At 41.8% G+C, this 25,059-nt stretch overlaps 2 protein-coding genes across 2 annotated transcripts in view; one reads left to right on the top strand and one right to left on the bottom strand.

The window, feature by feature from the left end:
* The window catches only part of LOC134675660 (rho GTPase-activating protein 190), an 84,382-nt gene extending 83,530 nt beyond the window's left edge, over positions 1-852 (bottom strand). The window contains exons 1-2 of the mRNA XM_063533990.1: positions 744-852; positions 143-315 (exon numbers count right to left, since the gene is read on the bottom strand). Of these exons, the coding sequence (XP_063390060.1) occupies positions 143-206 (64 nt within the window). The 5' untranslated portion in view covers positions 207-315; positions 744-852. The remainder of the gene's footprint in view (positions 1-142; positions 316-743) is intronic.
* Positions 853-1,151: 299 nt separating this feature from the next.
* The window catches only part of LOC134675561 (uncharacterized), a 51,905-nt gene continuing 27,997 nt past the window's right edge, over positions 1,152-25,059 (top strand). The window contains exons 1-8 of the mRNA XM_063533841.1: positions 1,152-1,305; positions 9,514-9,678; positions 10,694-10,919; positions 12,266-12,433; positions 13,085-13,224; positions 15,561-15,686; positions 19,231-19,419; positions 22,195-22,308. Of these exons, the coding sequence (XP_063389911.1) occupies positions 1,219-1,305; positions 9,514-9,678; positions 10,694-10,919; positions 12,266-12,433; positions 13,085-13,224; positions 15,561-15,686; positions 19,231-19,419; positions 22,195-22,308 (1,215 nt within the window). The 5' untranslated portion in view covers positions 1,152-1,218. The remainder of the gene's footprint in view (positions 1,306-9,513; positions 9,679-10,693; positions 10,920-12,265; positions 12,434-13,084; positions 13,225-15,560; positions 15,687-19,230; positions 19,420-22,194; positions 22,309-25,059) is intronic.

Raw genomic sequence — 25,059 nt, 5'->3', positions numbered from 1 at the left:
TTATCTTTTACAAAGAAAACACCAAGCCTGTGTTTACAACACTACATCTGCTAAGGATATGTTCCCAGACTAATATATAACAAATATGTGATATAATGAAGATAATAATTAAGTATATGTTAATTCTTATTATAGTACTTACCAGAAAGTCCAACTACAGATACAGTGATCAGCTTCCCACCGGTGTTCTCAGACTTCTTTGCCATTTTACAGCCTTATCACTCAAAAATATAGTGCAAGGAATGATCAAAATAACTTGGAACACTCATCACAACACTATTTATTCAAAATATCTCAAATTATTTATATGGAAGGCTGCAAGTGTGTAAATACAATGTTAATATGTTAAAAATATATATTCACTAACACAAATCGAATGAGAGTTAGATTTAGTCCATAATTAATGCGTATTTACAACTATCTGCGATAGATAGGATGATTAAATAAACTAGAAATACAAGTATGCGTTAAAATGTTGTGCCGAATGATCACCAGATGTGTCGTGTATCGTACACACACGCCCTACTATTTAACAACGTGTGCGCGTTACGAAACTATCTGGATGTTAATTAAGCGATGAGAATGACTATAACGACACAAAATACTCCATCAGATGGAATGATAGAGCATTAATTTATTGTGTTCGCCACAAACTCCTACACTTTGACAGATCCAATTAGAGCAGTTATGGTAAGTAAAAATTAATAAGTACAACAGACAAATACCGTGGACTAAACACATACATAATTCAAACTTTCATGTAAAGTTTATTTCACATTTTAGCACAAGAAAATGAAGATTGATTTAAAAGAAAAATGCTGTAATATCTGCGACAGACAGCTTTGCTTTGTACTGAAGTATAGCCAACATAATGAAATTTCAATATAAAAATCCATTGACAAATTATTTCCTTTTTTATCAATTTATAGGCAATGATTGTATTTTAAACAATTGAATCCGACAGGCGAAATGAACTCAAGGAAATACGAGGACTATTCACATTTGAATAATTCTATTGAAGAGTCAAAAACTTCCTAGTTTATTTGTAAAATGATTACAAAGCTTTGGTATTCTAAAAGCAGCCATAATTTTCACTCTGACTGAACGCAACTTATTTGAGTTTATTGTTTTTAAATATTGCAACTTGCAACATTGACTTTGACAGCTCCACGGAAAACACAAGCGCATAAATGTCTCCCCGCGATATTTTCCTGAGAAATGACTTCTACAAATGATGGAAAAGACGTGAAAAGTAATCAAACAAGTGGACACAAAGGCAAATCATATTATATTGACCTTTATACGGTAAGTTTTATTCTTATAATCATCATAATCGGTCTGAATAATGCGACGCCGTAAAGGTAAAGTTCGCTTTACGGCCGCCATATTTGTCTATTTCGAACTCTTGTTTTCATATATTTTGATGGATTACTCTTGAATTCTGACGAAATACTTCACTGTCTGAAGTAAAAATTATCATAACTCGTCTTTTGTATTTGGATGGATATTGCATCGTGATGTTTTCAAACTTATATATTTTCTTTGGGACCTCCGATGGGGTCTATACAATTCACGTAATTGTTTAGGGAATAACATTTTAATTGCATTTATTTGTATGATTTTCGTGATAATTTCCTACTAGACTTGAATTTTATATTTTAGTTTGCTTACGTCGTAATGCATTGATAGTTTTGATAGTGTGAATCATAATCTTGACAGCCATAGCACTATAGCGTGAAGTCACGTAGATGTTCCATGCGGTGATAATGACGATAAAACCGCCGGTTATTGTTTACATGATGAGCATCATTATATAGCTTCACACAACATTGTGTTGTTGAAACATTGTGTATCTTGTTGGTTAATGAACACATGACCATGACTCCAACTTTAATAAAATGCAGTGTCTCAGTCACCATAACCATTCCAAGATCCAAAGTTAGTATGCTGTTTATTAGGAACCATTTTTTCTCCAGAGTACCTATTCAACTTTTAACCCGGAACTTAAATTACTTCTTAGACTGTTCCACTTAAGATAAAATGCAATACAATATTCCTTATTGGTCACCAAAATACTAATTAATACAGAATAAAAACTAAAATAAGAATTGTCAATGACAGGCCGATATACCTCTAAAACGCAATTTCTTCCGAACAACCTTTGTATAGATTAGATTTCGTATATTTATATATAACTTCTATGGAAAATACATGTTTGGCTTCATTCGTTTTTTAGTTTAGACAGTTATCTAAACTAAAAAAAACTTTGTTAACTAACTTTTTATTAGGCTAATTATTATTTATTTATTTTATTTATTACTCAAATATGTGAAACAGCATTACAGTAAAAACTAAGGCACTGTGAAACTACAATATAAGAATACAAGAAAACAACAAAAAAACTAGAGATGCAACGGATAGTTGTTTGGCCGGATACCGGATACCGGATATCCGGCCTAGACACTGGCCGAATATCCGGTATCCGGCCGCCGGATATTCGGCCGGCGGAACTATACCTACATTTCGGTTTTTCAGGTGCGCATTCTGCAGGTTTGACCTGTTTCCTAGTAAACGTTCGCGCGGACTCATTTTTAGATTCGAAATGAGTGCGCGTGCAAGTCAGTGGATGATTAAATTGTTTTAAAACAATAAACAAATACGATTATGACCGTGTCTGTTTCTTAAATCCAATTTGTTTACTCTAAAATCAAGCAATGCTACTATCCGGTATCCGGCCGGATAGACGGTCACTATCCGGTATCCGGCCGGATAGTAAAATAGTGGCCGGATAGGCCGGATACCGGATAGTAACCGGATATCCGGTGCATCTCTAATAAAAACCAAAGACAAAAATTACAACAATTAGCCTTGGTTGTAAAAAATCTGGACTTATATTGTCAGTAATTAGCGTAATCTTACCTGACATGAAACCTGAATGTTTTGCTGAATTTGCTGCTATATGAAACCACTTAATATGTATCATTCATTTTACTGGGACAGTTTACCACTAAGAAAATTATAACTTAGTTCGCCTGAGGCCAATTCTTGAACTGGACTGTTCTTTATTAGAACCAATACCAGGAGTTTTTTTTGGAGGCCTACTAAAGTACTATCTCACTAATCCGGCACTAATGCTGACACAAAAGAGGCAGATTACTGAGTTCAAAATGAACAATAACTTCAACTTACAAAAAATTATGAAATAATTCTGGACTCCATTCCTCTTGGGGTTCCATGTCCTAATACTAGTACAAATTACCTCCAATGAAGTTTAAATCTTAATGAAATGAAATAGAGTTTCTTTTATTTCGTTTCGTTCGATTTTAAAACAAAACGAATCAACTCTATTTTCTAATACCGTTGATTCAAATTCGATTGCCAATTTTCCTTGTATGGTGGGCCGCTAGAGGTTATTTACTGTGAGTTGTTTAGATGGTGAGGGGTTAAGCAGAATATCAAATATGTGTTAGAAAAATAATGAAAACTGGCTGGCTGGCTGGCTGGCTGGCTGGCTGGCTGGCTGGCTGGCTGGCTGGCTGGATGACTATATTTTGTTTATTATTTACCTAATTGTTAATTGTTATTGTTTACCTAATTTCAAGATGGGCATAAGAGACAATAGTGTATCATTTACACTCCATTTAGTTACATTTCTATTGTTATCTAATCTTTTCATAAATCCTAACAAAAGATTAAAATACTAAGTTTACAGAATTGATATTAAGATAGCTTTCAAGTAGGTATTTGGTACTTATGTAGTACATATTATTTATTTATTGTCGCCCAAAGAACATGCTTGTATTGTAAAACTGTTAGATGGATGATTCAATTTGTCAGTGACATTCAAATTATAAAGTACATGTGAATTTAAAAAATGGAATGGGTTAATAATTTGTCAAGTAGTATTCATTGGGTGGTCCTTCCTCGAAAAACTTTAAAACATTTTTACCTGGCAATTTGTACAGATAATAAGCAGAGCTCGGCGGGGGTGAGCTGTTTTCAGAGTTTGTTCATGGACATGCCTTGTCATTCGATGGTATATGTGGTGTAATTTAATAACTAAAGAAATTATTTTATTTAGGCTGCCTTTCCGCTAAGATCTTTACGTCGCCATTAAAACAAATGAATTTTATAGGAAGTTTTTTAGTAAACCTCTTCAAATAATATGTATATCCATCCATATGCTACAATTAAAGTTGATTTGTACATAAGGCATTGTCATTTTAGTCTAATTATAATTAATAAAGTTTTATTTTAATATTTCTTTCTAAGGTGTATCTATATTAATAACTACACTTGACATAAGTGACGTCAAAATGGCTTACCCCTGCCGAGCTCTGATAATAAGTAATAAAACCCCAATTCATACATCATCTTCAGCTACTTATACATCCATCTCCTGGGCCCAGCCATGTACGAGACGATTTGGACTTTAGTCAGGCGTGGCTCACTCCGCGATTTCGTCGCCTCGCTACAAGTACATGCGGCCACACCAGTTTTGGTGGTATCGTCTAGGGTCGTCCCATTCGTTTTTTGCCACGTTCTTAAATTAGTCCTATTCTGCTTTCGTCACCCATTCTATATTCGTCAAGTTCATCGGTGGTCTTTTTCATATTTGGTTATATTTGGTTGTTTGCCTTTTTCTTATTTCGGCTTATTCCGGTATTCGTCATCATCTTCTTTGGGCATGTTCGATGTTAGTCAATTTCTTTTTTAAGTCTCATTCGTTATTCGTCCTATCGTCTTTGGACTTATTCTAATTTCGTATTTTTCTTATTTAGGCTCTTTTGAAATTTGGACACATTCTCCATTTGTCCCGTTAAATATTCGTCCCGTTGGATATTCGTCCCATTCGATATTCGTTCCATTCACTATTTGTCTCGTTTTTTGTTTTGATTCCATAAACAATAATCTTTATACTTAAAATATTAATTAAATGTATCCTAAACAATACACATGTAGGGGGGATTAGTCCAAAACGGGGACACGGGGCTTACTCCGTCGTGCCGTGCCTGGTCTTAAACCAGGGCACAGTAGTATGGCTACTTAGATAGTTTCAGACTGATTAAAGCGTTGGTAACTGCTATCAACCTTCTTCAGGGTGACTTCTATGACACTCACGGGAGGGAAGGGATGATGAAATTGATAACCACACTGGGAAAAAGACAATCAACAAATATGGCCAAAGATGACAAAGACTACCAGCGAAAGTGACGAATGAAGAATATGACAGAATACAGAATAAGACAAATTAAGAACTTGTCAATAACCGAATGGGACCAACAACGAACGTGTCGATGAAAAAATAACGAATAATGAATGAGACTGAAAACGAGATAGACTAACATCGAACATGCCCAAACAAGATAATGACGAATACCGGAATGGGTCAGAATAAGAGAAAGGCAAACAACAAATATTACCAAAGATGATAAAGCCCACCGACGAACGTGACGAATGTAGAATGGGTGACGAAAGCAGAATAGGACTAATTTAAGAACGTGGCAAAAAACGAATGGGACGACCCTAGACGATACCGTTTTGGTGTCTAGCAGAAGTAGTTGCCGCGCACCGCTACGGAACGGACGCCTGCTCGCGCTTGCGCCACCTTGCGGTCATATTTGTCGTAATAGACGCGTTGTGTTAGAGAGTGAACCTTCCATACCTAGTACTATTATTTATTTTGTACTTATTTCAGGAATAAGCGATAAGCTGAACACATTACTATTGTGCCATTAACCGTCTACTATAAGCATAAACACTGTTTCATATCAGCACGTAGGGTCGCGACCTATGTGATATGTGATAATATTGAAAAACCCACTTGATATTATATTAAACAATGCAACCTTGTTAGATATTGATTTTATCTAGTATAGAACTTTACAGAATTTGGTAAAATTAGATTGCTTCACTTAATCTTTGACTTTTTAGGGTTCCGTACCTCAAAAGGAAAAAACGGAACCCTTGTAGGATCACTCGTGCGTATGTCTCTCTGTCTGTCTGTCTGTCTGTCTGTCTGTCTGTCTGTCACAGCCGATTTTCTCCGGAACTACTGGACCAATCAAGTTGAAATCTGGTACACATATGTAAGTTTGTGCCCCAAGTAAACAAATGAATTTTAAACATGGGGGCCACTTTTGGGGGGTAAATGAAAAAAATAAAATTTTCAAACTATATCATGTTACATATCAAATGAAAGAGCTTATTGTAAGGATCTCAAATATGTTTTTTTATAATTTTATAATAAACAGTTTAGAAGTTATTCAAGAAAATAGGCAAAAATGACCATTCCCCCCCCCTTCATCTCCGAAACTACTAGGTCTAAAATTTTGAAAAAATACATAAAATAGGTCTATGCCTACAGATGATAGGAAAACCTATTAGAAATGTACAGTCAAGCGTGAGTCGGACTTAATTACAGTTTTTGATCCGACTCCTACGGATTTTTTAAAGATTTCACTCACGTTTCGCATAAAAAATACATTGTTAAAAATTGTGTAATATACGGAACCCTTGGAACGCGAGTCCGACTCGCACTTGGCCGGTTTTTTTTTTTCATCAAACCCATACGTGTGGGGTAGGTATCTGAAGTGATATTGAGGTTTCTAATATAATTTTTTTCTAAACTGAATAGTTTGCGCGAGAGTCATTTCCAAAGTGGTAAAAGTCCCCCCCCCCCCCCTGTAACTTCTAAAATAAGAGAATGATAAAACTAAAAAAAAATATGATGTACAGTCAACAACAGAGCTATGAATACAGGCAAAGTGTCAAAAATATGTATACAGTACTTTATTGCCTGTACATTAAGGTCGTGTATACATATTTTTGGCACTTTGCCTGTATTCATAGCTCTGTTGTTGACTGTACATTACCATGCAAACTTCCACCGAAAATTGGTTTGAACGAGATCTAGTAAGTAGTTTTTTTTTAAATCGTCATAAATCGTAAACCGCAATTTTATTCTGTTAGCTGCTGCTACGGAACCCTTCATGGGCGAGTCCGACTCGCACTTGGCCGCTTTTTCTCTTATACGGATGAAAAGGGCTTGCAATCCTGACTAGAAATAACTCAAAAGTGGCAAAAATGGTCACAATATATAAAAATGGCAAAAAATAAAAGAAACGCTCAGTATGTATACCTATACTCGTACATATATTTCGGGGATCTCAGAAATGGCTTTAACGATTTCGATCACATTTGCTATATATGGGGGTTAACAACCTTTATATTTAGATGAATCAATTCCTAGCCAATTCCTTGGACACAAAATATTTGCTGAATATTCGGCGTTTAAACTAATGCTTTTCCTTTGTACTTCGTTCTCTATACTTCTCTTCTATATTTCTCTTCTCTATACTTGAATACCGAGAATATAACACATTTTCGGTAATGTCTCGTTTCACTTAATCTCCGTTCGACCGTCCAACTCATCAGATAAGTGCTTACTGCATATAAAACAAAAATGAAAGTATATATTTTATGCATATATCCATATAAGTTTGTTTACACATGTCACATTATTTGTTTGGCAACATTTCCTTGGATGTGATCCAAGTATTTTATGTGTTATATGTGAAGTGATGAATATGATTTATGTTTATTCCCTTTTTTAATATTCAGTACGAGATACTTTTGTGTCAGTCCAAATTAATTGTTTATTACAAATGTGGATGGAATGCAAGAAGATTCCCATGTAACGTACGTACGTATACTCGTACGTACGTGTATGTACGTATGTACGTGTCATGTACATACCCCGGCCGGCGACAGCAAAAATGCGTCTGCTCCTAGTGCTTAATTAAATATCGACTATTCTATCGACATATGGATGTCGATAGAATAGTCGACTTTTAATTAAGCACATTTTTTTTCTAAACTGAGCCATTAGTATTTGTTATTTATTTCAACTTGATACCTCCACGCGTTTCTAAGAATAACCCTAAAACAATTTTCTATCAACATAAAATTATTATTATTATAAACTTATTCACAATAAGTATCAGAATGTGTTGAAGAAGAACGTTGGCATTTTAACTTTAAACAATTTAAATAAATTGATATCTGGCAGAGAAGTGGAACTACCTAATACAGAACAAATTCATAATCACTATGAATTATTTCGTTTTGGTCCGATTACTACAGTAGATTTAGAACGGTCCTTTAGTTGGATGAAATGGATTTTATCGGCAAGGCGAAGGAGTTTAAAATCAGAAAATTTAGAAAAAATGCTAATTGTATATTACGAAAATTACATAAAATACTGAATAAATACAAACACTTGGTTTTAATTTTGTTTACAACAATAATTAATACTTCTGCATATCATAACGGTGGTCCAGTACATCGTGTTGTTTTTATCGACATCGACCAAAGTGTGTGTCCTCGCACTATTAAGCTGTCAACGCATTTTTGCTCTCGCCGGCCGGGGTATGGTCATGTAACGTAGGTATTAAATTTGGTTATTTGTATAAGTAGAGTGAAAGAAAACGGTAATTAAACTAATGGCTTTAGGATAATTACAATTATTTTTATAGTGAGATAGAATAAAGAGTTTGATAAAATTTTCTTTTGAGCACATTTATAATTACAATTGTATAACTATAATGACATTAATAACAATGCATGTTTATATTTTACGTACATAGATTAATGTAATTTTCTTCTTTAGCACAATTAAAATGAAGTCTATATTTTAATTTTTCCATCCAATTGTGTGATAAATAGTATTAGTATTAACTAGATTATTTAGCAAACTAAAGTATAAATGTCATACACGAAAGAAAATGTGACGAAGGCCTTTAGTGCCCAAGATTGGAATCAAAAATGCGTCCTCTTAAATCGTAGTAAATGCCTAAACTTCTAATTGAAATGACACAATTAAAATATTTTTACTAAAAGTATTTTTTTTTTTTGGACGGCAAGGTAAAAAATAATGTATAAAAACCCCTGCACGAACTTCCCCAAACATAGCATTGTAATGCCTTTACAAAAATTACGATTCCCTGTTTCGGCACGGTCTAATGACCTCCCCAGGGGTGCCGAGCGGTTTAATTACCGCATTCTAAGTAGTTTACGAAACTAAAGCTTAAAGAATGGTTTGGAACTCCGTTTGAAGTGTTTCGTGGCTAAAATGGAGAATATGGAACCCTGAAAATGTTGTCGTCATATTGTATGCATTCTGATTTCTGATAGAATCTCCTTATGAGATGTATTCATGAAATTGGTACTTATTGGTTGGTTTTTAGCAATAAGACCGCCTGTTTTTTACCTCTTATTAAGTTGCTGTATTCTTTATCTTTTCCCATATGTGGGTTTCTGTATACTTCAATGTTTAAAATTGAAAAAAAAATCAACAAGTAATTACCTACTTAGCACATTCTATAGGCATCAAAAATGACTTAAAAATCGATAACTTTTTTACGTTGACGTCTTCAGAGCAAAATTTAATCCATTGAGTTTTAATTTAAAAAGACTCAAGTACAACTTGTCACAATGTTGTTTTTTTCCCAGTCGTTGGAGAAGGCGCTAAACAGCGACGACTCGCTCGAAGAGCGCACAAAGCACGTGTGCGAGGCGTGGCGTCGCGTCTACAGCCTTTACCAGCACTCGGCGACCTCCACACACCCCCACCTGCTCAGCTGGCTGCAGCGACACACCGCCAACACTATTCTGCAGGTAAGACACTAGGTAGCGACACTCGAGGCACGTGTGCGAGGCGTGGAGTCGTATCTACAGCCTCTACCAGCACTCGGTGATCTCCATACATCCCCACCTGCTCAGCTGGCTGCAGCGACACACCGCCAACACTATTCTGCAGGTAAGACACTAGGTAGCGACACTCGAGGCACGCGTGCGAGGCGTGGCGTCGCGTCTACAGCCTTTACCAGCACTCGGCGACCTCCACACACCCCACCTGCTCAGCTGGCTGCAGCGACACACCGCCAACACTATTCTGCAGGTAAGACACTAGGTAGCGACACTCGAGGCACGTGTGCGAGGCGAGGCGTCGCGTCTACAGCCTCTACCAGCACTCGGCGACCTCCACACACCCCCACCTGCTCAGCTGGCTGCAGCGACACACCGCCAACACTATCCTGCAGGTGAGACACTAGGTTGCGACACTCGAGGCACGTGTGCGAGGCGTGGAGTCGTATCTACAGCCTCTACCAGCACTCGGCGACCTCCACACACCCCCACCTGCTCAGCTGGCTGCAGCGACACGCCGCCAACACTGTTCTACAGGCGAGACACTAGGCAGCGACACTCGAGGCACGTGTGCGAGGCATGGCGTCGCGTCTACAGCCTTTATCAGCACTCTGCGACCTCCACACACCCGCACCTGCTCAGCTGGCTGCAGCGACACACCACCAACACTGTTCTGCAGGTGAGAGGCTAAGGCGAGGAACACACGGAGCTCGCAGACCGTTCGACTGCGCGGAGCGGGCGGATTTGCCGTGGAACCGCGCGGTTTCGCTTTACACAGCGGAGAACCATCTATAACGAAGACACAAGATAATAAGTTCCTATCACATACGCGCTCCACTCACGAGTGTCACGGCTCCACACGGAGGAACGGCGTCGTATGTCCACTCTAGACGGATTCCCGTCACTGCGATATAAAATATCAATCCGCTATCTGAAGAAGCTTACTCCTTAATTACGGATATTCAAACTATTATTTTTGTTGCAGTCAAAATGGGCTAAAAGCAAGAATGAGCAAACTCGACTCACAGAGGCGATCGACGGGCTGGTCGCCGAGGCGACAGCGGCGTCCGCGGGCCGACCACAACATCCATGGGAGCAGGTCTTACTCCAACGGGCCGCGTGGTTCAAGAAGGCCTTGGAGAACCCTTGGGACAATCCTGTGCTAAAGAGTTTGATCAACCCTAATAGCGAGCCAGTCACAGATCAACAGGGTATGTGGGAGTTAGAAATTTCTGATCGCAGTAACACAGGCCCTACTCCAATGGACCACTTGGTTTAGAAAGGCGTTGGCAACTCTGCCACAGATCAAGAGGATTTGTGTATCATTTCTATTGGTTGTTTTAAGCTGGTGAACAGGAAGTGACCAATAGAACAGGCCTTACTTTATCATGAGTCTATTTTGTAGTTTTCATTTATTTCAATTCAAAGAGAGACATTATTATAAAGTTAAAAATATTATACTAATTTTTATAGGTGCATCTAGATTAAGTGATTTTGAATTATGTGGGTTCACACAGAGCGAGCGCCACCTTGCGAGAAAAATACTGCACCAATCAGCCCGGTCTGTGAAGTCTTACCCTGCTGGAGGCATTATATCCGCGCGTGCGTTAGTCGCGGGCGAACCATGCCTACACAGACAGAGTTGCTTTGCACGGAAACTTCCTCGCGAGGCGGCTTGTTTTGCGTACAGCCTACACTACGTAATGCACGTGAGGAGCTAGCGTATTTTTCACACATACGTTCATCATCATCATATCAGCCAGAGGAAGTCCATTGCTGGACATAGGCCTCCCCCAAAGAGTGCAACAATGACCGGTCTTGCGCCACCCGCATCCAGCGGACTCCCGCGACCTTTACCAGGTCATCAGTCCACCTTGTCGGGTCTACCCACGCTGCGTCTTCATACACGTTAATGGACGTCAAATACTAAAGTCTCGCATTTTCCAGTGCTAGAATGGCTGATCTCCGAGCACGGGGTCGTGCTGGTCACCCGGCTGCAGCGCATGGTGGGCGCGGGCAACTGCGACGACCTGGCGCTGCTGCTCGCCTCCGCAGTCATGGACCGCGCACGCGCCGCCATCAAACGGTTGGACGACGACTGCGCCGACCAGAAAGGTGGGGAAACATACTCTATATAGCTCAATAAACTCCACGTAGCCTGAGAACAACGTGATAAATTGATAATGCACTCTGCTACATTGTCCCCGCCGGAAGGGGGTAGGATAGGACCCCTAAATTAGTATCAGTATCAGTGCTAGAATGGCTGATCTCCAAGCACGGGGTCGTGCTGGTCACCCGGCTGCAGCGCATGGTGGGCGCGGGCAACTGCGACGACCTGGCGCTGTTGCTCGCCTCCGCAGTCATGGACCGCGCACGCGCCGCCATCAAACGGTTGGACGACGACTGCGCCGACCAGAAAGGTGGGGAAACATACTCTATATAGCTCAATAAACTCCACGTAGCCTGAGAACAACGTGATAAATTGATAATGCACTCTGCTACATTGTCCCCGCCGGAAGGGGGTAGGATAGGACCCCTAAATTAGTATCAGTATCAGTGCTAGAATGGCTGATCTCCGAGCACGGGGTCGTGCTGGTCACCCGGCTGCAGCGCATGGTGGGCGCGGGCAACTGCGACGACCTGGCGCTGCTGCTCGCCTCCGCAGTCATGGACCGCGCACGCGCCGCCATCAAACGGTTGGACGACGACTGCGCCGACCAGAAAGGTGGGTCAAACACACTGGCGTTTTATATAGCTTAACAGACTCCACTTAGGGCCACTTGCACCATTCGCTAACCCGAGGTTAACTGGTAAAAAAATGGAATTACCATGGTTACCAGTACAATTTGACACTAGGTTAACGGTTTAACCGATTAACCCCGGATTAGTGGAATGGTGCAAGTGGGCCTTAGCCCGAGAACAACGTGATAAATTGATAATGCCGTATTGCGTAATGCGCTGGCCGGAAGGGGTAGGCCCCTAAATTTTGGTTTGGTTGGTTTGGTTCTTCTTTAACGATCCACATTTCTAGTGCATGTTACTCCCAGTATTTTATTTATTTTTCGCATGTAGCAAAAAAACCGACTGTTGAAAACAGATAACTTTTGAGAGGAAGTTAAATAAGTTAATTAATAAATATATTAACTATCTGATGGCTGGTCTGGCATAGTGGGTATTGATCATGCCTATGAAGGCGATGGTCCTGGGTTCGAATCCCAGTACGGCATTTTCTATGTATTTAAGTATTTGTATACATATTATATCATTATCTGAGTACCCAACTCACAAACGTCTTGAGCTTATTGTGGAGCTTAGTCAATTTGTGTAAGGGTGTACTTTAATATTTATATTACTTACCATAGTGTATTTGTTTCAGTCGAAGAAGAAGACAGCTCGTCGTTCATCGCCGTGTTAGAGAGAGAGGCCAGCTTCACGTCGCAAGAGTGGGAGATGCTGACGGACATCGAGCTTGTTCTACTGCTGAAGACCGACAAGCGACCGCGCTGCATCGAGCTGGTAGGACTTATTATACTTATACAGAGGGAGACAACTAGTGTTAGAGAGAGAGGCAAGCTTCACGTCACAAGAGTGGGAGATGCTGACGGACATCGAGCTTGTTCTACTGCTGAAGACCGACAAGCGACCGCGCTGCATCGAGCTGGTAGGACTTATTATACTTATACAGAGGGAGACAACTAGTGTTAGAGAGAGAGGCAAGCTTCACGTCACAAGAGTGGGAGATGCTGACGGACATCGAACTTGTTCTACTGCTGAAGACCGACAAGCGACCGCGCTGCATCGAGCTGGTAGGACTTATTATACTTATACAGAGGGAGACAACTAGTGTTAGAGAGAGAGGCAAGCTTCACGTCACAAGAGTGGGAGATGCTGACGGACATCGAGCTTGTTCTACTGCTGAAGACCGACAAGCGACCGCGCTGCATCGAGCTGGTAGGACTTATTATACTGATACAGAGGGAGACAACTAGTGTTAGAGAGAGAGGCAAGCTTCACGTCACAAGAGTGGGAGATGCTGACGGACATCGAGCTTGTTCTACTGCTGAAGACCGACAAGCGACCGCGCTGCATCGAGCTGGTAGGACTTATTATACTTATACAGAGGGAGACAACTAGTGTTAGAGAGAGAGGCAAGCTTCACGTCACAAGAGTGGGAGATGCTGACGGACATCGAGCTTGTTCTACTGCTGAAGACCGACAAGCGACCGCGCTGCATCGAGCTGATAGGACTTATTATACTTATACAGAGGGAGACAACTAGTGTTAGAGAGAGAGGCAAGCTTCACGTCACAAGAGTGGGAGATGCTGACGGACATCGAGCTTGTTCTACTGCTGAAGACCGACAAGCGACCGCGCTGCATCGAGCTGGTAGGACTTATTATACTTATACAGAGGGAGACAACTAGTGTTAGAGAGAGAGGCAAGCTTCACGTCACAAGAGTGGGAGATGCTGACGGACATCGAGCTTGTTCTACTGCTGAAGACCGACAAGCGACCGCGCTGCATCGAGCTGGTAGGACTTATTATACTTATACAGAGGGAGACAACTAGTGTTAGAGAGAGAGGCAAGCTTCACGTCACAAGAGTGGGAGATGCTGACGGACATCGAGCTTGTTCTACTGCTGAAGACCGACAAGCGACCGCGCTGCATCGAGCTGGTAGGACTTATCATACTTATACAGAGGGAGACAGCTAGTGTTAGAGAGAGAGGCAAGCTTCACGTCACAAGAGTGGGAGATGCTGACGGACATCGAGCTTGTTCTACTGCTGAAGACCGACAAGCGACCGCGCTGCATCGAGCTGGTAGGACTTATTATACTTATACAGAGGGAGACAACTAGTGTTAGAGAGAGAGGCAAGCTTCACGTCACAAGAGTGAGATATGCTGACGGACATCGAGCTTGTTCTACTGCTGAAGACCGACAAGCGACCGCGCTGCATCGAGCTGGTAGGACTTATTATACTTATACAGAGGGAGACAACTAGTGTTAGAGAGAGAGGCAAGCTTCACGTCACAAGAGTGGGAGATGCTGACGGACATCGAGCTTGTTCTACTGCTGAAGACCGACAAGCGACCGCGCTGCATCGAGCTGGTAGGACTTATTATACTTATACAGAGGGAGACAACTAGTGTTAGAGAGAGAGGCAAGCTTCACGTCACAAGAGTGGGAGATGCTGACGGACATCGAGCTTGTTCTACTGCTGAAGACCGACAAGCGACCGCGCTGCATCGAGCTGGTAGGACTTATTATAGTTATACAGAGGGAGACAACACTTCAGAAAAATAGGAGAAGCTGACGGGACAGATTTAAATCTTAGGCCCACTTGCACCATCCCACTAACCCGGGGTTAAGCGGTTAAACCATTGACCTAGTGTCAAATTGTACTGGTAACCATGGCAACTACAGGTTTAACCCGGCAGGTTAGTAGAATGGTGCAAGTGGACCTTAGAAGATTTTTCTATTTTTAGAGTCTTTTTGGAAAAAGAAGAATCGTGGAATGTCATTGTATTGGGCCCCATACATTCCACGGCTCTTCTCTTTCCGCACAGACTTTAGTAGGATGAATTAATAGGGTAGGGTAGGATTTCGGTGAAGGAAAACATCGTGAGGAAACCGGACTAATCCCAGTAACGCCTAGTTTCCCCTCTGGGTTGGAAGGTCAGATGGCAGTCGCTTTCGTAAAAACTAGTGTCTACGTCAAATAATGGGTTTAGTTGTCAAGCGGACCCCAGGCTCCCATGAGCCGTGGCAAAATGCCGGGATAACGCGAGGAAGAAGAAGAATTAATAGGGTAAATGGTTTTGTTATTGATTATACCTAATTTATTTTTAGGCGAAACTCACCCCTCTGAGGCACGGATACAAAATGGTGGAGCGGCTTCGCAAACGGCTCGAGGCGACGCCCCGGGATAAGAAGTTGTGGAAACACGCGAAAGAGGTCGCCACCATTGTCACTCAGGTACGAGAATAGGCTAGATGAATTTTCATTTATGGTTTAAATCGTGATCGATCGACAAACCTGATGGTTTGTTTTTATGATTAAAATTCTACACGGTGTAACATGAGTAAACCGAATAATTTTAACAGCGTATTCCTGATCATATTTAGAGACAAAAATGTCCTATAAACTTTAACCTCTTGGGGTTCAATGTCCTAATACTAGTACAAATTACCTCCAATGAAATTTAAATCTTAATGAAACGGAATAGAGTTACTTTTATTTCGTATCGTTCTATTTTAAAACAAAACAAATTCAACTCTATTTTCTAATGCTGTTGATTCAAATTCGATTGCCAATTTTCCTTGTATGGTGGGCCGCTAGAGGTTAAAAAAAAACGCCTAGTTTTAGAGATAATATTAATTTAAAAAAAAAACAAGTTTTTGTTGTTACATAATGTAAAAGGCCTTTTTGATGGTAATCTTGCTGCTATGGGACGTAGTCTAAATATCCTTATTTATAGATGTCAAAAAGTGACAAGTAACACTTTGCAAAAAGTAAGTTTTACGAAAAAAAATTCAAAAATCAATTTTAAGTAACAATTTTACCAATAACATTTAATTTTTATGTACAAATACATTCAAAAAATTGAAAAAACAAAACAAAAAAATTTTTTTTTTTTGGGAAATTGACCTAAACTCATATAATTTTTTTTCCTTCTTTTAACCTCAGAAATGCGTGGTTAAAATTATTCGGTTTCCTCATGTTACACCGTGTATATGGGACCCATTGCATTAAAGCAATACAAAGGTCAGAAATGATAGTCAAAGTCCGACAGTCGTACTTCACTCGCGAAACGGTCCTAACAAAACGATAAGTGAACGTGACGTCACGGTCACTGATAGTCCATCTTGAAGTATGGACAAAACATGAAAATTGCGTTTTTGTCGGTGAAATATTGCGTTTATGCATATAATTATGTAGTTGCAATACAATATTTTTTTGTATAAAATGTAAGGAATCGAATGGTATTCTTACTTATTTTCTTTTTGGAAGTTCAAAAAAATCTTTAATTCTGAAACTTTCAGGTCCTATATTTTTGTATTATTCCATATATTAATTTAATATCCACATTATTGTGATAAGTTGCTCATTTGCTATCTATTTTACTAGAACTTGTTATAAAATTCAACATGTGTCATCATCCCTATTGTGTGTGACGATACAAGCATATTTAAAAAGTAAAGAAGCGTAATAAAAGTCGCTAAGGTTGTTAACCAATTTCCAATGGCTTTGATCCTAAATAGTCTTTTAAAGAGAATGATCTAAGGGACCTACAAAATGATTTTTCACATCACCTATTCGGAAAAGAGCTTTTTCTTCCCCGTTACCGCTAAGGACATCTAAGGCCGCTCGGCAAGTTATTTGCCTACTCTTGCGTTGGCGCTTAGGGTTGTCACTTTTATTTTCAATTAAATATTATTTGCGTATTACGAGTAGCACTACGTTTCTATTTATTATAATATAATGAAATGTTCTATCAATTCATAAATGAAGTATAAATAAATAGTATTTTATACAATCGTGATATAATAGAGACTAGAGAGCGTTTCAGTCGAGTACCGTGCTGAGTTGCCTAAGTCAGGTACGAGATAGAAAAACTTCATTATATCACTATTGTATACAATACTTTTTCTACGAGTCAACAATAGTTATTTGTACAACAAGAGATCAAAGTTTGATATTTCTTCGAGTGCTTATTTTGAGTCCCGTGCAAGCGAAAGATTCTATAATAGATTCACGAGCGTAGCGAGTGAATCTAATTTAGAATCTTGAGCGTAGTAAGGGATTCAAAAGCGCACGAGATGTAAATAACTTTGATCTCGTGTAGTACACAAAATTTTTCACCCTAAGCAGTGAGAACATACCTAGAGGGACAGAGATAATAGACCCCAGTTAAACGAACTTGTATAAGACCCCGCATGTTGAATAGACATTTGACTATAAAAGTCACTTGAATGACATTTTGTCTCACTCAGTGAGCAAAATGCGATTTTGCTCACTCATACTGTTTTTAAGAAGCAAAGTACCCTTGTTCGAGCTGCTGAGGTGAAATAGTTATTTGTACAACAAGAGATCAAAGTTTGATATTTCTTCGGGTGCTTATTTTGAGTCCCGTGCAAGCGAAAGATTCTATAATCTAATTTAGAATCTTGAGCGTAGTAAGGGATTGAAAAGCGCACGAGATGTAAATAACTGTGATCTCGTGTAGTACACAACATTTTTCACCCTAAGCAAGTAAGCAGTGAGAACATACCTAAAGGGACAGAGATAATACAACCCAAGTATATCGAACTTGTATTAGACCCCGCCTGTTGAAATGACATTTGACTATAAAGGTCACTTGAATTACATTTTGTCTCACTCAGTGAGACAAATGCGATTTTGCTCACTCATTTTGTCTCACTCAGTGAGCAAAATGCCATTTTTCTCACTGAGTGAGACAAAATGACTCAACCAAAACCAAAAGTATATAGCTAAAAGCGCGAGCCGCCGCGATACCTTCATACTGGTACGGCCACCGCGCCCGGCGCGTTGGTCAACGATACCTTCTCGTAACTCATGAGGCCCTGGTACTTGCTCCGCGCTAAATTCAATTTTTAGACAGTTTTTTTCTCGATTTTGGCCTTTGGCCACCGTAGCCTATGGAGACTAAAGGTCTCTGCCCACTACACCGTATCATACCATGACCGTGCTATGAACGTGTCAGGCAAAAAAATATTCTTTGTATGAAAAAGTATGAGACTATGCCCACTAGCCTGTTCTGTCACCGACCATACCCGTCGCGTGCCATGCACGGACCGGCAAAAATAGTCGGCGAGGATATTTTGCCGTTGCCGAAACGCTCCGTGCATGGCACGCAACGTTGCCAGAACGGTGCGTGCAGGCGGCGAAACGGTGGGCATACGGGTTTTAACCGCGTATGGTGACCGTTCTAAGCCCGTTATAAACGCGTTGCTATATTTCTTGTTCGCTTTTACCAGTCTGATAACTATTCGCTGGCTCTTTCTGACGAGTATTGCTCTCGCGAATAAAACGCCGGTACTAAGGGGATGTAACGCGGATGCTACGGGGATTATAGGCGGATGCTATGGGGATGATGCGTGGTTACTACGGGCACTAAACCCGTTATGTACCATGTGGACACGGTGTAGTGGGCATAGTAGGCCGTATCGCGTTACATTCCGTGCCTGATACGTTCATAGCACGGTCATGGTATGATACGGTGCAGTGGGCAGAGACCTTAACGAGCAACACTATGAATATTGTAGTTGAGTTTCCCCATACATTAAAAATACCCAATTGCAGTTTGGTATAAGAAATTTTAATTCAAGAATTGCAGTCGACGAGTAGAAAATAGTATTTTATACAATCGTGATGTAATAGAGAGCTTTTCAGTCAGGTACGAGATTGAAAAGGTTCATTATATCACTATCGTATACAACACTTTTTCTACGAGTCAACAATAAATAGTTTGTATTGTACATACTGTAACGTATCTTAGGTGATAATCGCGCGCAGCATGGTGTTGAGCACTTGCGCGGGCGCAGGGCGGGACGCGCTTTACTGGTGCGCGCGCGCGCTGGCGCGGCTGCTGGCGCCCGCGCGCCTGCGCGCCGCCGCCGCCGCGCTCGCCGCGCCCGCCGCCACCGCCCGCCATCTGCACACCTTCTGCGCCGCGCTCTCCGCCGAGGTACTCCACCTCTTGCCATACTACTGTACATATGTGGCTGTACTGGTGCTGGCGCGGCTGCTGGCGCCCGCGCGCCTGCGCGCCGCCGCCGCCGCGCTCGCCGCGCCCGCCGCCACCGCCCGCCATCTGCACACCTTCTGCGCCGCGCTCTCCGCCGAGGTACTCCACCTCTTGCCATACTACTGTACATATGTGGCTGTACTGGTGCTGGCGCGGCTGCTGGCGCCCGCGCGCCTGCGCGCCGCCGCCGCCGCGCTCGCCGCGCCCGCCGCCACCGCCCGCCATCTGCACACCTTCTGCGCCGCGCTCTCCGCCGAGGTACTCCACCTCTTGCCATACTACTGTACATATGTGGCTGTACTGGTGCTGGCGCGGCTGCTGGCGCCCGCGCGCCTGCGCGCCGCCGCCGCCGCGCTCGCCGCGCCCGCCGCCACCGCCCGCCATCTGCACACCTTCTGCGCCGCGCTCTCCGCCGAGGTACTCCACCTCTTGCCATACTACTGTACATATGTGGCTGTACTGGTGCTGGCGCGGCTGCTGGCGCCCGCGCGCCTGCGCGCCGCCGCCGCCGCGCTCGCCGCGCCCGCCGCCACCGCCCGCCATCTGCACACCTTCTGCGCCGCGCTCTCCGCCGAGGTACTCCACCTCTTGCCATACTACTGTACATATGTGGCTGTACTGGTGCTGGCGCGGCTGCTGGCGCCCGCGCGCCTGCGCGCCGCCGCCGCCGCGCTCGCCGCGCCCGCCGCCACCGCCCGCCATCTGCACACCTTCTGCGCCGCGCTCTCCGCCGAGGTACTCCACCTCTTGCCATACTACTGTACATATGTGGCTGTACTGGTGCTGGCGCGGCTGCTGGCGCCCGCGCGCCTGCGCGCCGCCGCCGCCGCGCTCGCCGCGCCCGCCGCCACCGCCCGCCATCTGCACACCTTCTGCGCCGCGCTCTCCGCCGAGGTACTCCACCTCTTGCCATACTACTGTACATATGTGGCTGTACTGGTGCTGGCGCGGCTGCTGGCGCCCGCGCGCCTGCGCGCCGCCGCCGCCGCGCTCGCCGCGCCCGCCGCCACCGCCCGCCATCTGCACACCTTCTGCGCCGCGCTCTCCGCCGAGGTACTCCACCTCTTGCCATACTACTGTACATATGTGGCTGTACTGGTGCTGGCGCGGCTGCTGGCGCCCGCGCGCCTGCGCGCCGCCGCCGCCGCGCTCGCCGCGCCCGCCGCCACCGCCCGCCATCTGCACACCTTCTGCGCCGCGCTCTCCGCCGAGGTACTGATCCGATTCCGATTCTACTTTCAATGTGCGGCCGATACGACACGACACGAGTGTTATCTTACTACGAAACTCGCTTTGCTCGCTTTCTAAATCTCACACGACACTCGTATCTTAAGGCCGTAACTGACAATTAAACGAGCTTTTAAGATAACTGTAAGAATAAAGATGCCTTAACGGCGTAACATTACACCGTAGACATAAAAAAAAGTAAGTACTTTTTTATGAAAATTGTAATAATAGTTAATGATAATTAATAGTATGAAAATTGTAATAATAGTTAGTGATAATAATAGTTAAGGCCTTCGAGCGACACCGGCTTCCGAAACGTCGGAAGGGAGGGGCCAAGCGATATCTTACCGTACAAATCTTTCTGCCATTTTTTGCGGGGGGAAAGGTGCACACAGTTGCACTTCTCACACACTTACATACAAAATCCAATCTGTAATGACGACACAAATACATAGAAAATGACACCCTACACAGACGAATCTTGCACACCTCGATCTGTTTTTGTGTACAGACGAGTCACAAGTGTCACAACACGCACACTAACACATTTTCGTCGAAGAATTTTACCGTATTCTGAGAGATGAAAAGTCGGATTTGTCACTCGACCGATCCGCAATTTGTACTGGGCGGGCAAAATCGATAAATCCAACAATTACATGAGATTAAAATATAATAATTGTGTTTAAATGTAACTAAACGAATGATATGAAAAAATATTACATGTGAAATGTAACACCTTTTAAAAAACCTAGCATTAGGCATTTTTTTCTGCTGCTGTGTTCACTCGCGCGACTGGACTGGGTTTAGTTTAAAATCCGAGCGCAACTAGTTTATTACCCGCGCTAAATCAGTTGATCTTGTACCTAGGCAGAGGGGAAATAGTGCGAATGCCGCCTCCCTTCTGTGTTGCTCGAAGGTGTCAGAAACTGACAAGAGTGCAGGTGTCAGAAACATTATCTATTTTGGAATATAAGATGGCAACCGTGTACTTATCGTCACGACAGTCGATTTCAAGGTTTTCAGGGGTTTATCGTTATATGTGTCGCTCCACGGGTAAAGGTACCTTATGGCGGTTGGCGCTTACTTCCCGCAACACCGCATTAGTATTGCAGCGTCGTTAACAATAGCGTAAGCGCCAACCGCTATAAGGTACCTTTACCAGTAAAACGTCACATTGCCTTTGCCTTTAATATCGCATGCAACCAATGGCAGAAACTCGCCGAAGATCGACCCATGTGGCGAGGTGGCGACGTGTTGTTCATGATGGCCAATCCAAGCACGACGATGCCTGGTTTTCCTCTTTAAAAGAAAAACGCTTGAGGCGCCACGAGCAGGCCTCCAACCTCCACCCATCTGGGGGAGCATACACCTGCCGCGTGTGCGGCCGTGGGATCCTCTCCCGCATAGGGCTATACTGCCACCAAGTGTCGTTACCGGGATGCTGCTTAAAACATCTGACACAGATGAAAAGGCCTATTATTGTTTCAGTGTAAGGAGCTACAAACGGACGTGCCGATGAAACCGTTCATATGCGAGCTGTACGTTCGCTCCATCACCGCCGGCATGAACGAACTAGAGCAGCTCAAACTAAAACCTGAAAAGGTAATTTTGAAGTTATAACTAGGGCTCGCGGTCGAGTCCGTGTTTCGTTTACACGTTTCGAATACCCGTTTCCGAATAACACGTTACACGGTTTTCTGGCCCGTTCCGCACGTGTAATTAAGAAACGTGTAATTAAGATCCGTTTCCACGGATAAACGGGTATTCGAAGAAACGGATCTTATTTACCCGTGGCTCCGGACACGTCCTTGACGAGTAGCGAAGGAACGAACCGGCGTACGAGCTACAAATGAATAGACAAAAGATTTATGACGAGTTTTTGTCATATTTAACCTTAATCCGTGGTTCATAGAGTCGAAATTCAATAAACGGTTTACAAACATTTTCTGAGCAGGTAGTTTTTGCTTGCAATGTTGCATTGCAATACGAGTACAAAATTAGAAATACTATACGTACAGTATGCTACTTATCAAAAATGTATTTCATATAAGACTTCAAATAAGTACTAATAGGTAGATAGGTACTTTATGGTTTATTATAATTATAACTTGATAGCAATAAATATAAAGTGCTAGTAATAAAAAATAAAAGCAATAAAGAGTAAGTATAAAGACAGTACACGATAAAACCTGGCCATGCATGATCTGGTAGGTATACAATATTCTTACCAATTGCACATTTTTAAACATTTCCTATATTTTTAATAAGCTGTAAATATAAGTTCTATAAGTATGTATATACCTATGTAGTAAAAATTCAATCAATTGTCAATCATATTACTGATATTACCTACAATGTATGTGTGAGTTTTGTCGAATATGTAGGTACATTTCATTGAATGTATTCTGTCAATAAGAAATGTATATTTTTTAATCTAATTATTTTTTAACTTACGTAAGCCAGACATCTTAGTATGTATTGTTATAGTAAACCATGTAAAAATTAAAAATTATCATGTGTATCTGCGAATAAGAAATGTACCTACAACATTTAATATGATTAATTTTGAATTTACGAAAAGTCTTACATCTTATTATCATATAAAATGAACTTTAAGACTGTACTAATAAATATTATTTGCAATATTTAGCAACAAAACAAAAACGATTTTAAATTAAGATAACTTGGAAATACTGTATTTTACGAACTGACGGACTAAGTGGCGAACTGGAGTCATACTTAAACAAAATATTTTAAAAATCATATTTATTTCTTGTTCATTCTAATTGTTTTTGATCTCCCTCTTATCATATAAAATGCTTTTTATAGTATGGTGCGGGCCGCAGCGGCTATAAATCAATGGGAAACATTTTACTTCTTAAATTTTTGCCGCTGCATTTGTTACAATATCTTGTGTAGACGTGTTCACCTTATTACACCGACATAAAGCTTATAATTGGCGGTGGCAGTTCTGATAATGGTTTGGGAACCTACTTGTTTTTAGCGATATCAGACAAAAGGGTATTGGAAAACAACACGTTCTAATGAATGGAACACCACCGGCCGGCATTTATTACCTGAACACTAGTGTGAAAGTGACCCAAGTGAACATGAATGATTACCAATTTTGAGATCTATGTTAATGTATTTAACAATATAATCGCAAGGTAACCAAGGTAACATGGGTTTATAAGGTTCTCGCGTGAAATCCTGCGCTTCGAATGCCGCTTGTGTGTACTTTTTTTTGCGTCGTTGGCAGATTTGCTGTTTTACGCGCAGCAGAAAATTGATAAAAATAACAAATAACCACAAAGTAATTCATAATTATTTTCTAATTGTTATTTTTAACTAATATAGGTAGTATTTGTCTGCACATCTAAGTATTCTTCACGAAACTATACTACTTAAACCATTACCATTACATATATATAAAATGTGTTTCTTTGATTGAAATATAATTATGTAATAAAACTAGCCTACTAGCAATCATAGTAAAAAAAAAGGTATTAAACTAGGGACGAGTAGGTATAAAATTAAAAATAGTAGACAATAATATAGAATAGGGACACCTACTTAGATTCATATATTGTATAGTTGGCTAAATATGTTATATCAACACAGTTACAAATAATTAAAAAAAAAATCGTACGCCAAACGAGTTCATCTGAAGTCAACATTCAATATTAGACCTTGCATACGCAGACCTAGAGCATTGATTGGGTCAAACTGTTTCGGATCCGTTCGGGCCGGTTTTAAGTACCCGTGTAAACGGAGATACTAAACGGAGATACGTATCTGAGAAACGTTTCTTGGATACGTATCCGGATCTCGGCGGTTCCGTGTAAACCGTGTTCTTAGCACCGCCGGTCTTAAGAACACGGGTATCCGTTTCGGCGTGTAACACGGATACCGGGAGCCCTAGTTATAACTTGTCTTACTATAATTTTATGCAAAAATTGCAAAACAAAAAAGTAAGTGCAATGCTAAAGGCCTGTCTCCATATTGCGCGGCAAACTATCGAACATTGGCTCGCGAGGCAGCCGCGCGCAATGGATACCGGGTTGGCTCGCGAGCCAACTCGATCTGATCGTATCCATTGCGCGCGGCTGCCTCGCGAGCCAATGTTCGATAGTTTGCCGCGCAATATGGAGACAGGCCTTTAGATCCGTGGAAACCGTGTGAAGTTCGTCTAATGAATTTAAAGTTTTTTTGAAGTGAAAACTTCTTAAGCGGCGCTGTGCACTTTTTGTGATGGGGAAAAAAAGTTAAACTCGCGACAGGTCACGTGACCGTAAGATTCGTAAACGTAAGACGAACACGTGACCTGATCGAAAAACTGTTACAATGTCATTG

The sequence above is a fragment of the Cydia fagiglandana genome, chromosome 22 (assembly GCF_963556715.1).
Source record: "Cydia fagiglandana chromosome 22, ilCydFagi1.1, whole genome shotgun sequence".
NCBI classification, from domain to species: domain Eukaryota; kingdom Metazoa; phylum Arthropoda; class Insecta; order Lepidoptera; family Tortricidae; genus Cydia; species Cydia fagiglandana.
The sequence above is the reverse complement of the archived record's forward strand: the minus strand, read 5'-3'. Positions and strand labels throughout refer to the sequence as shown.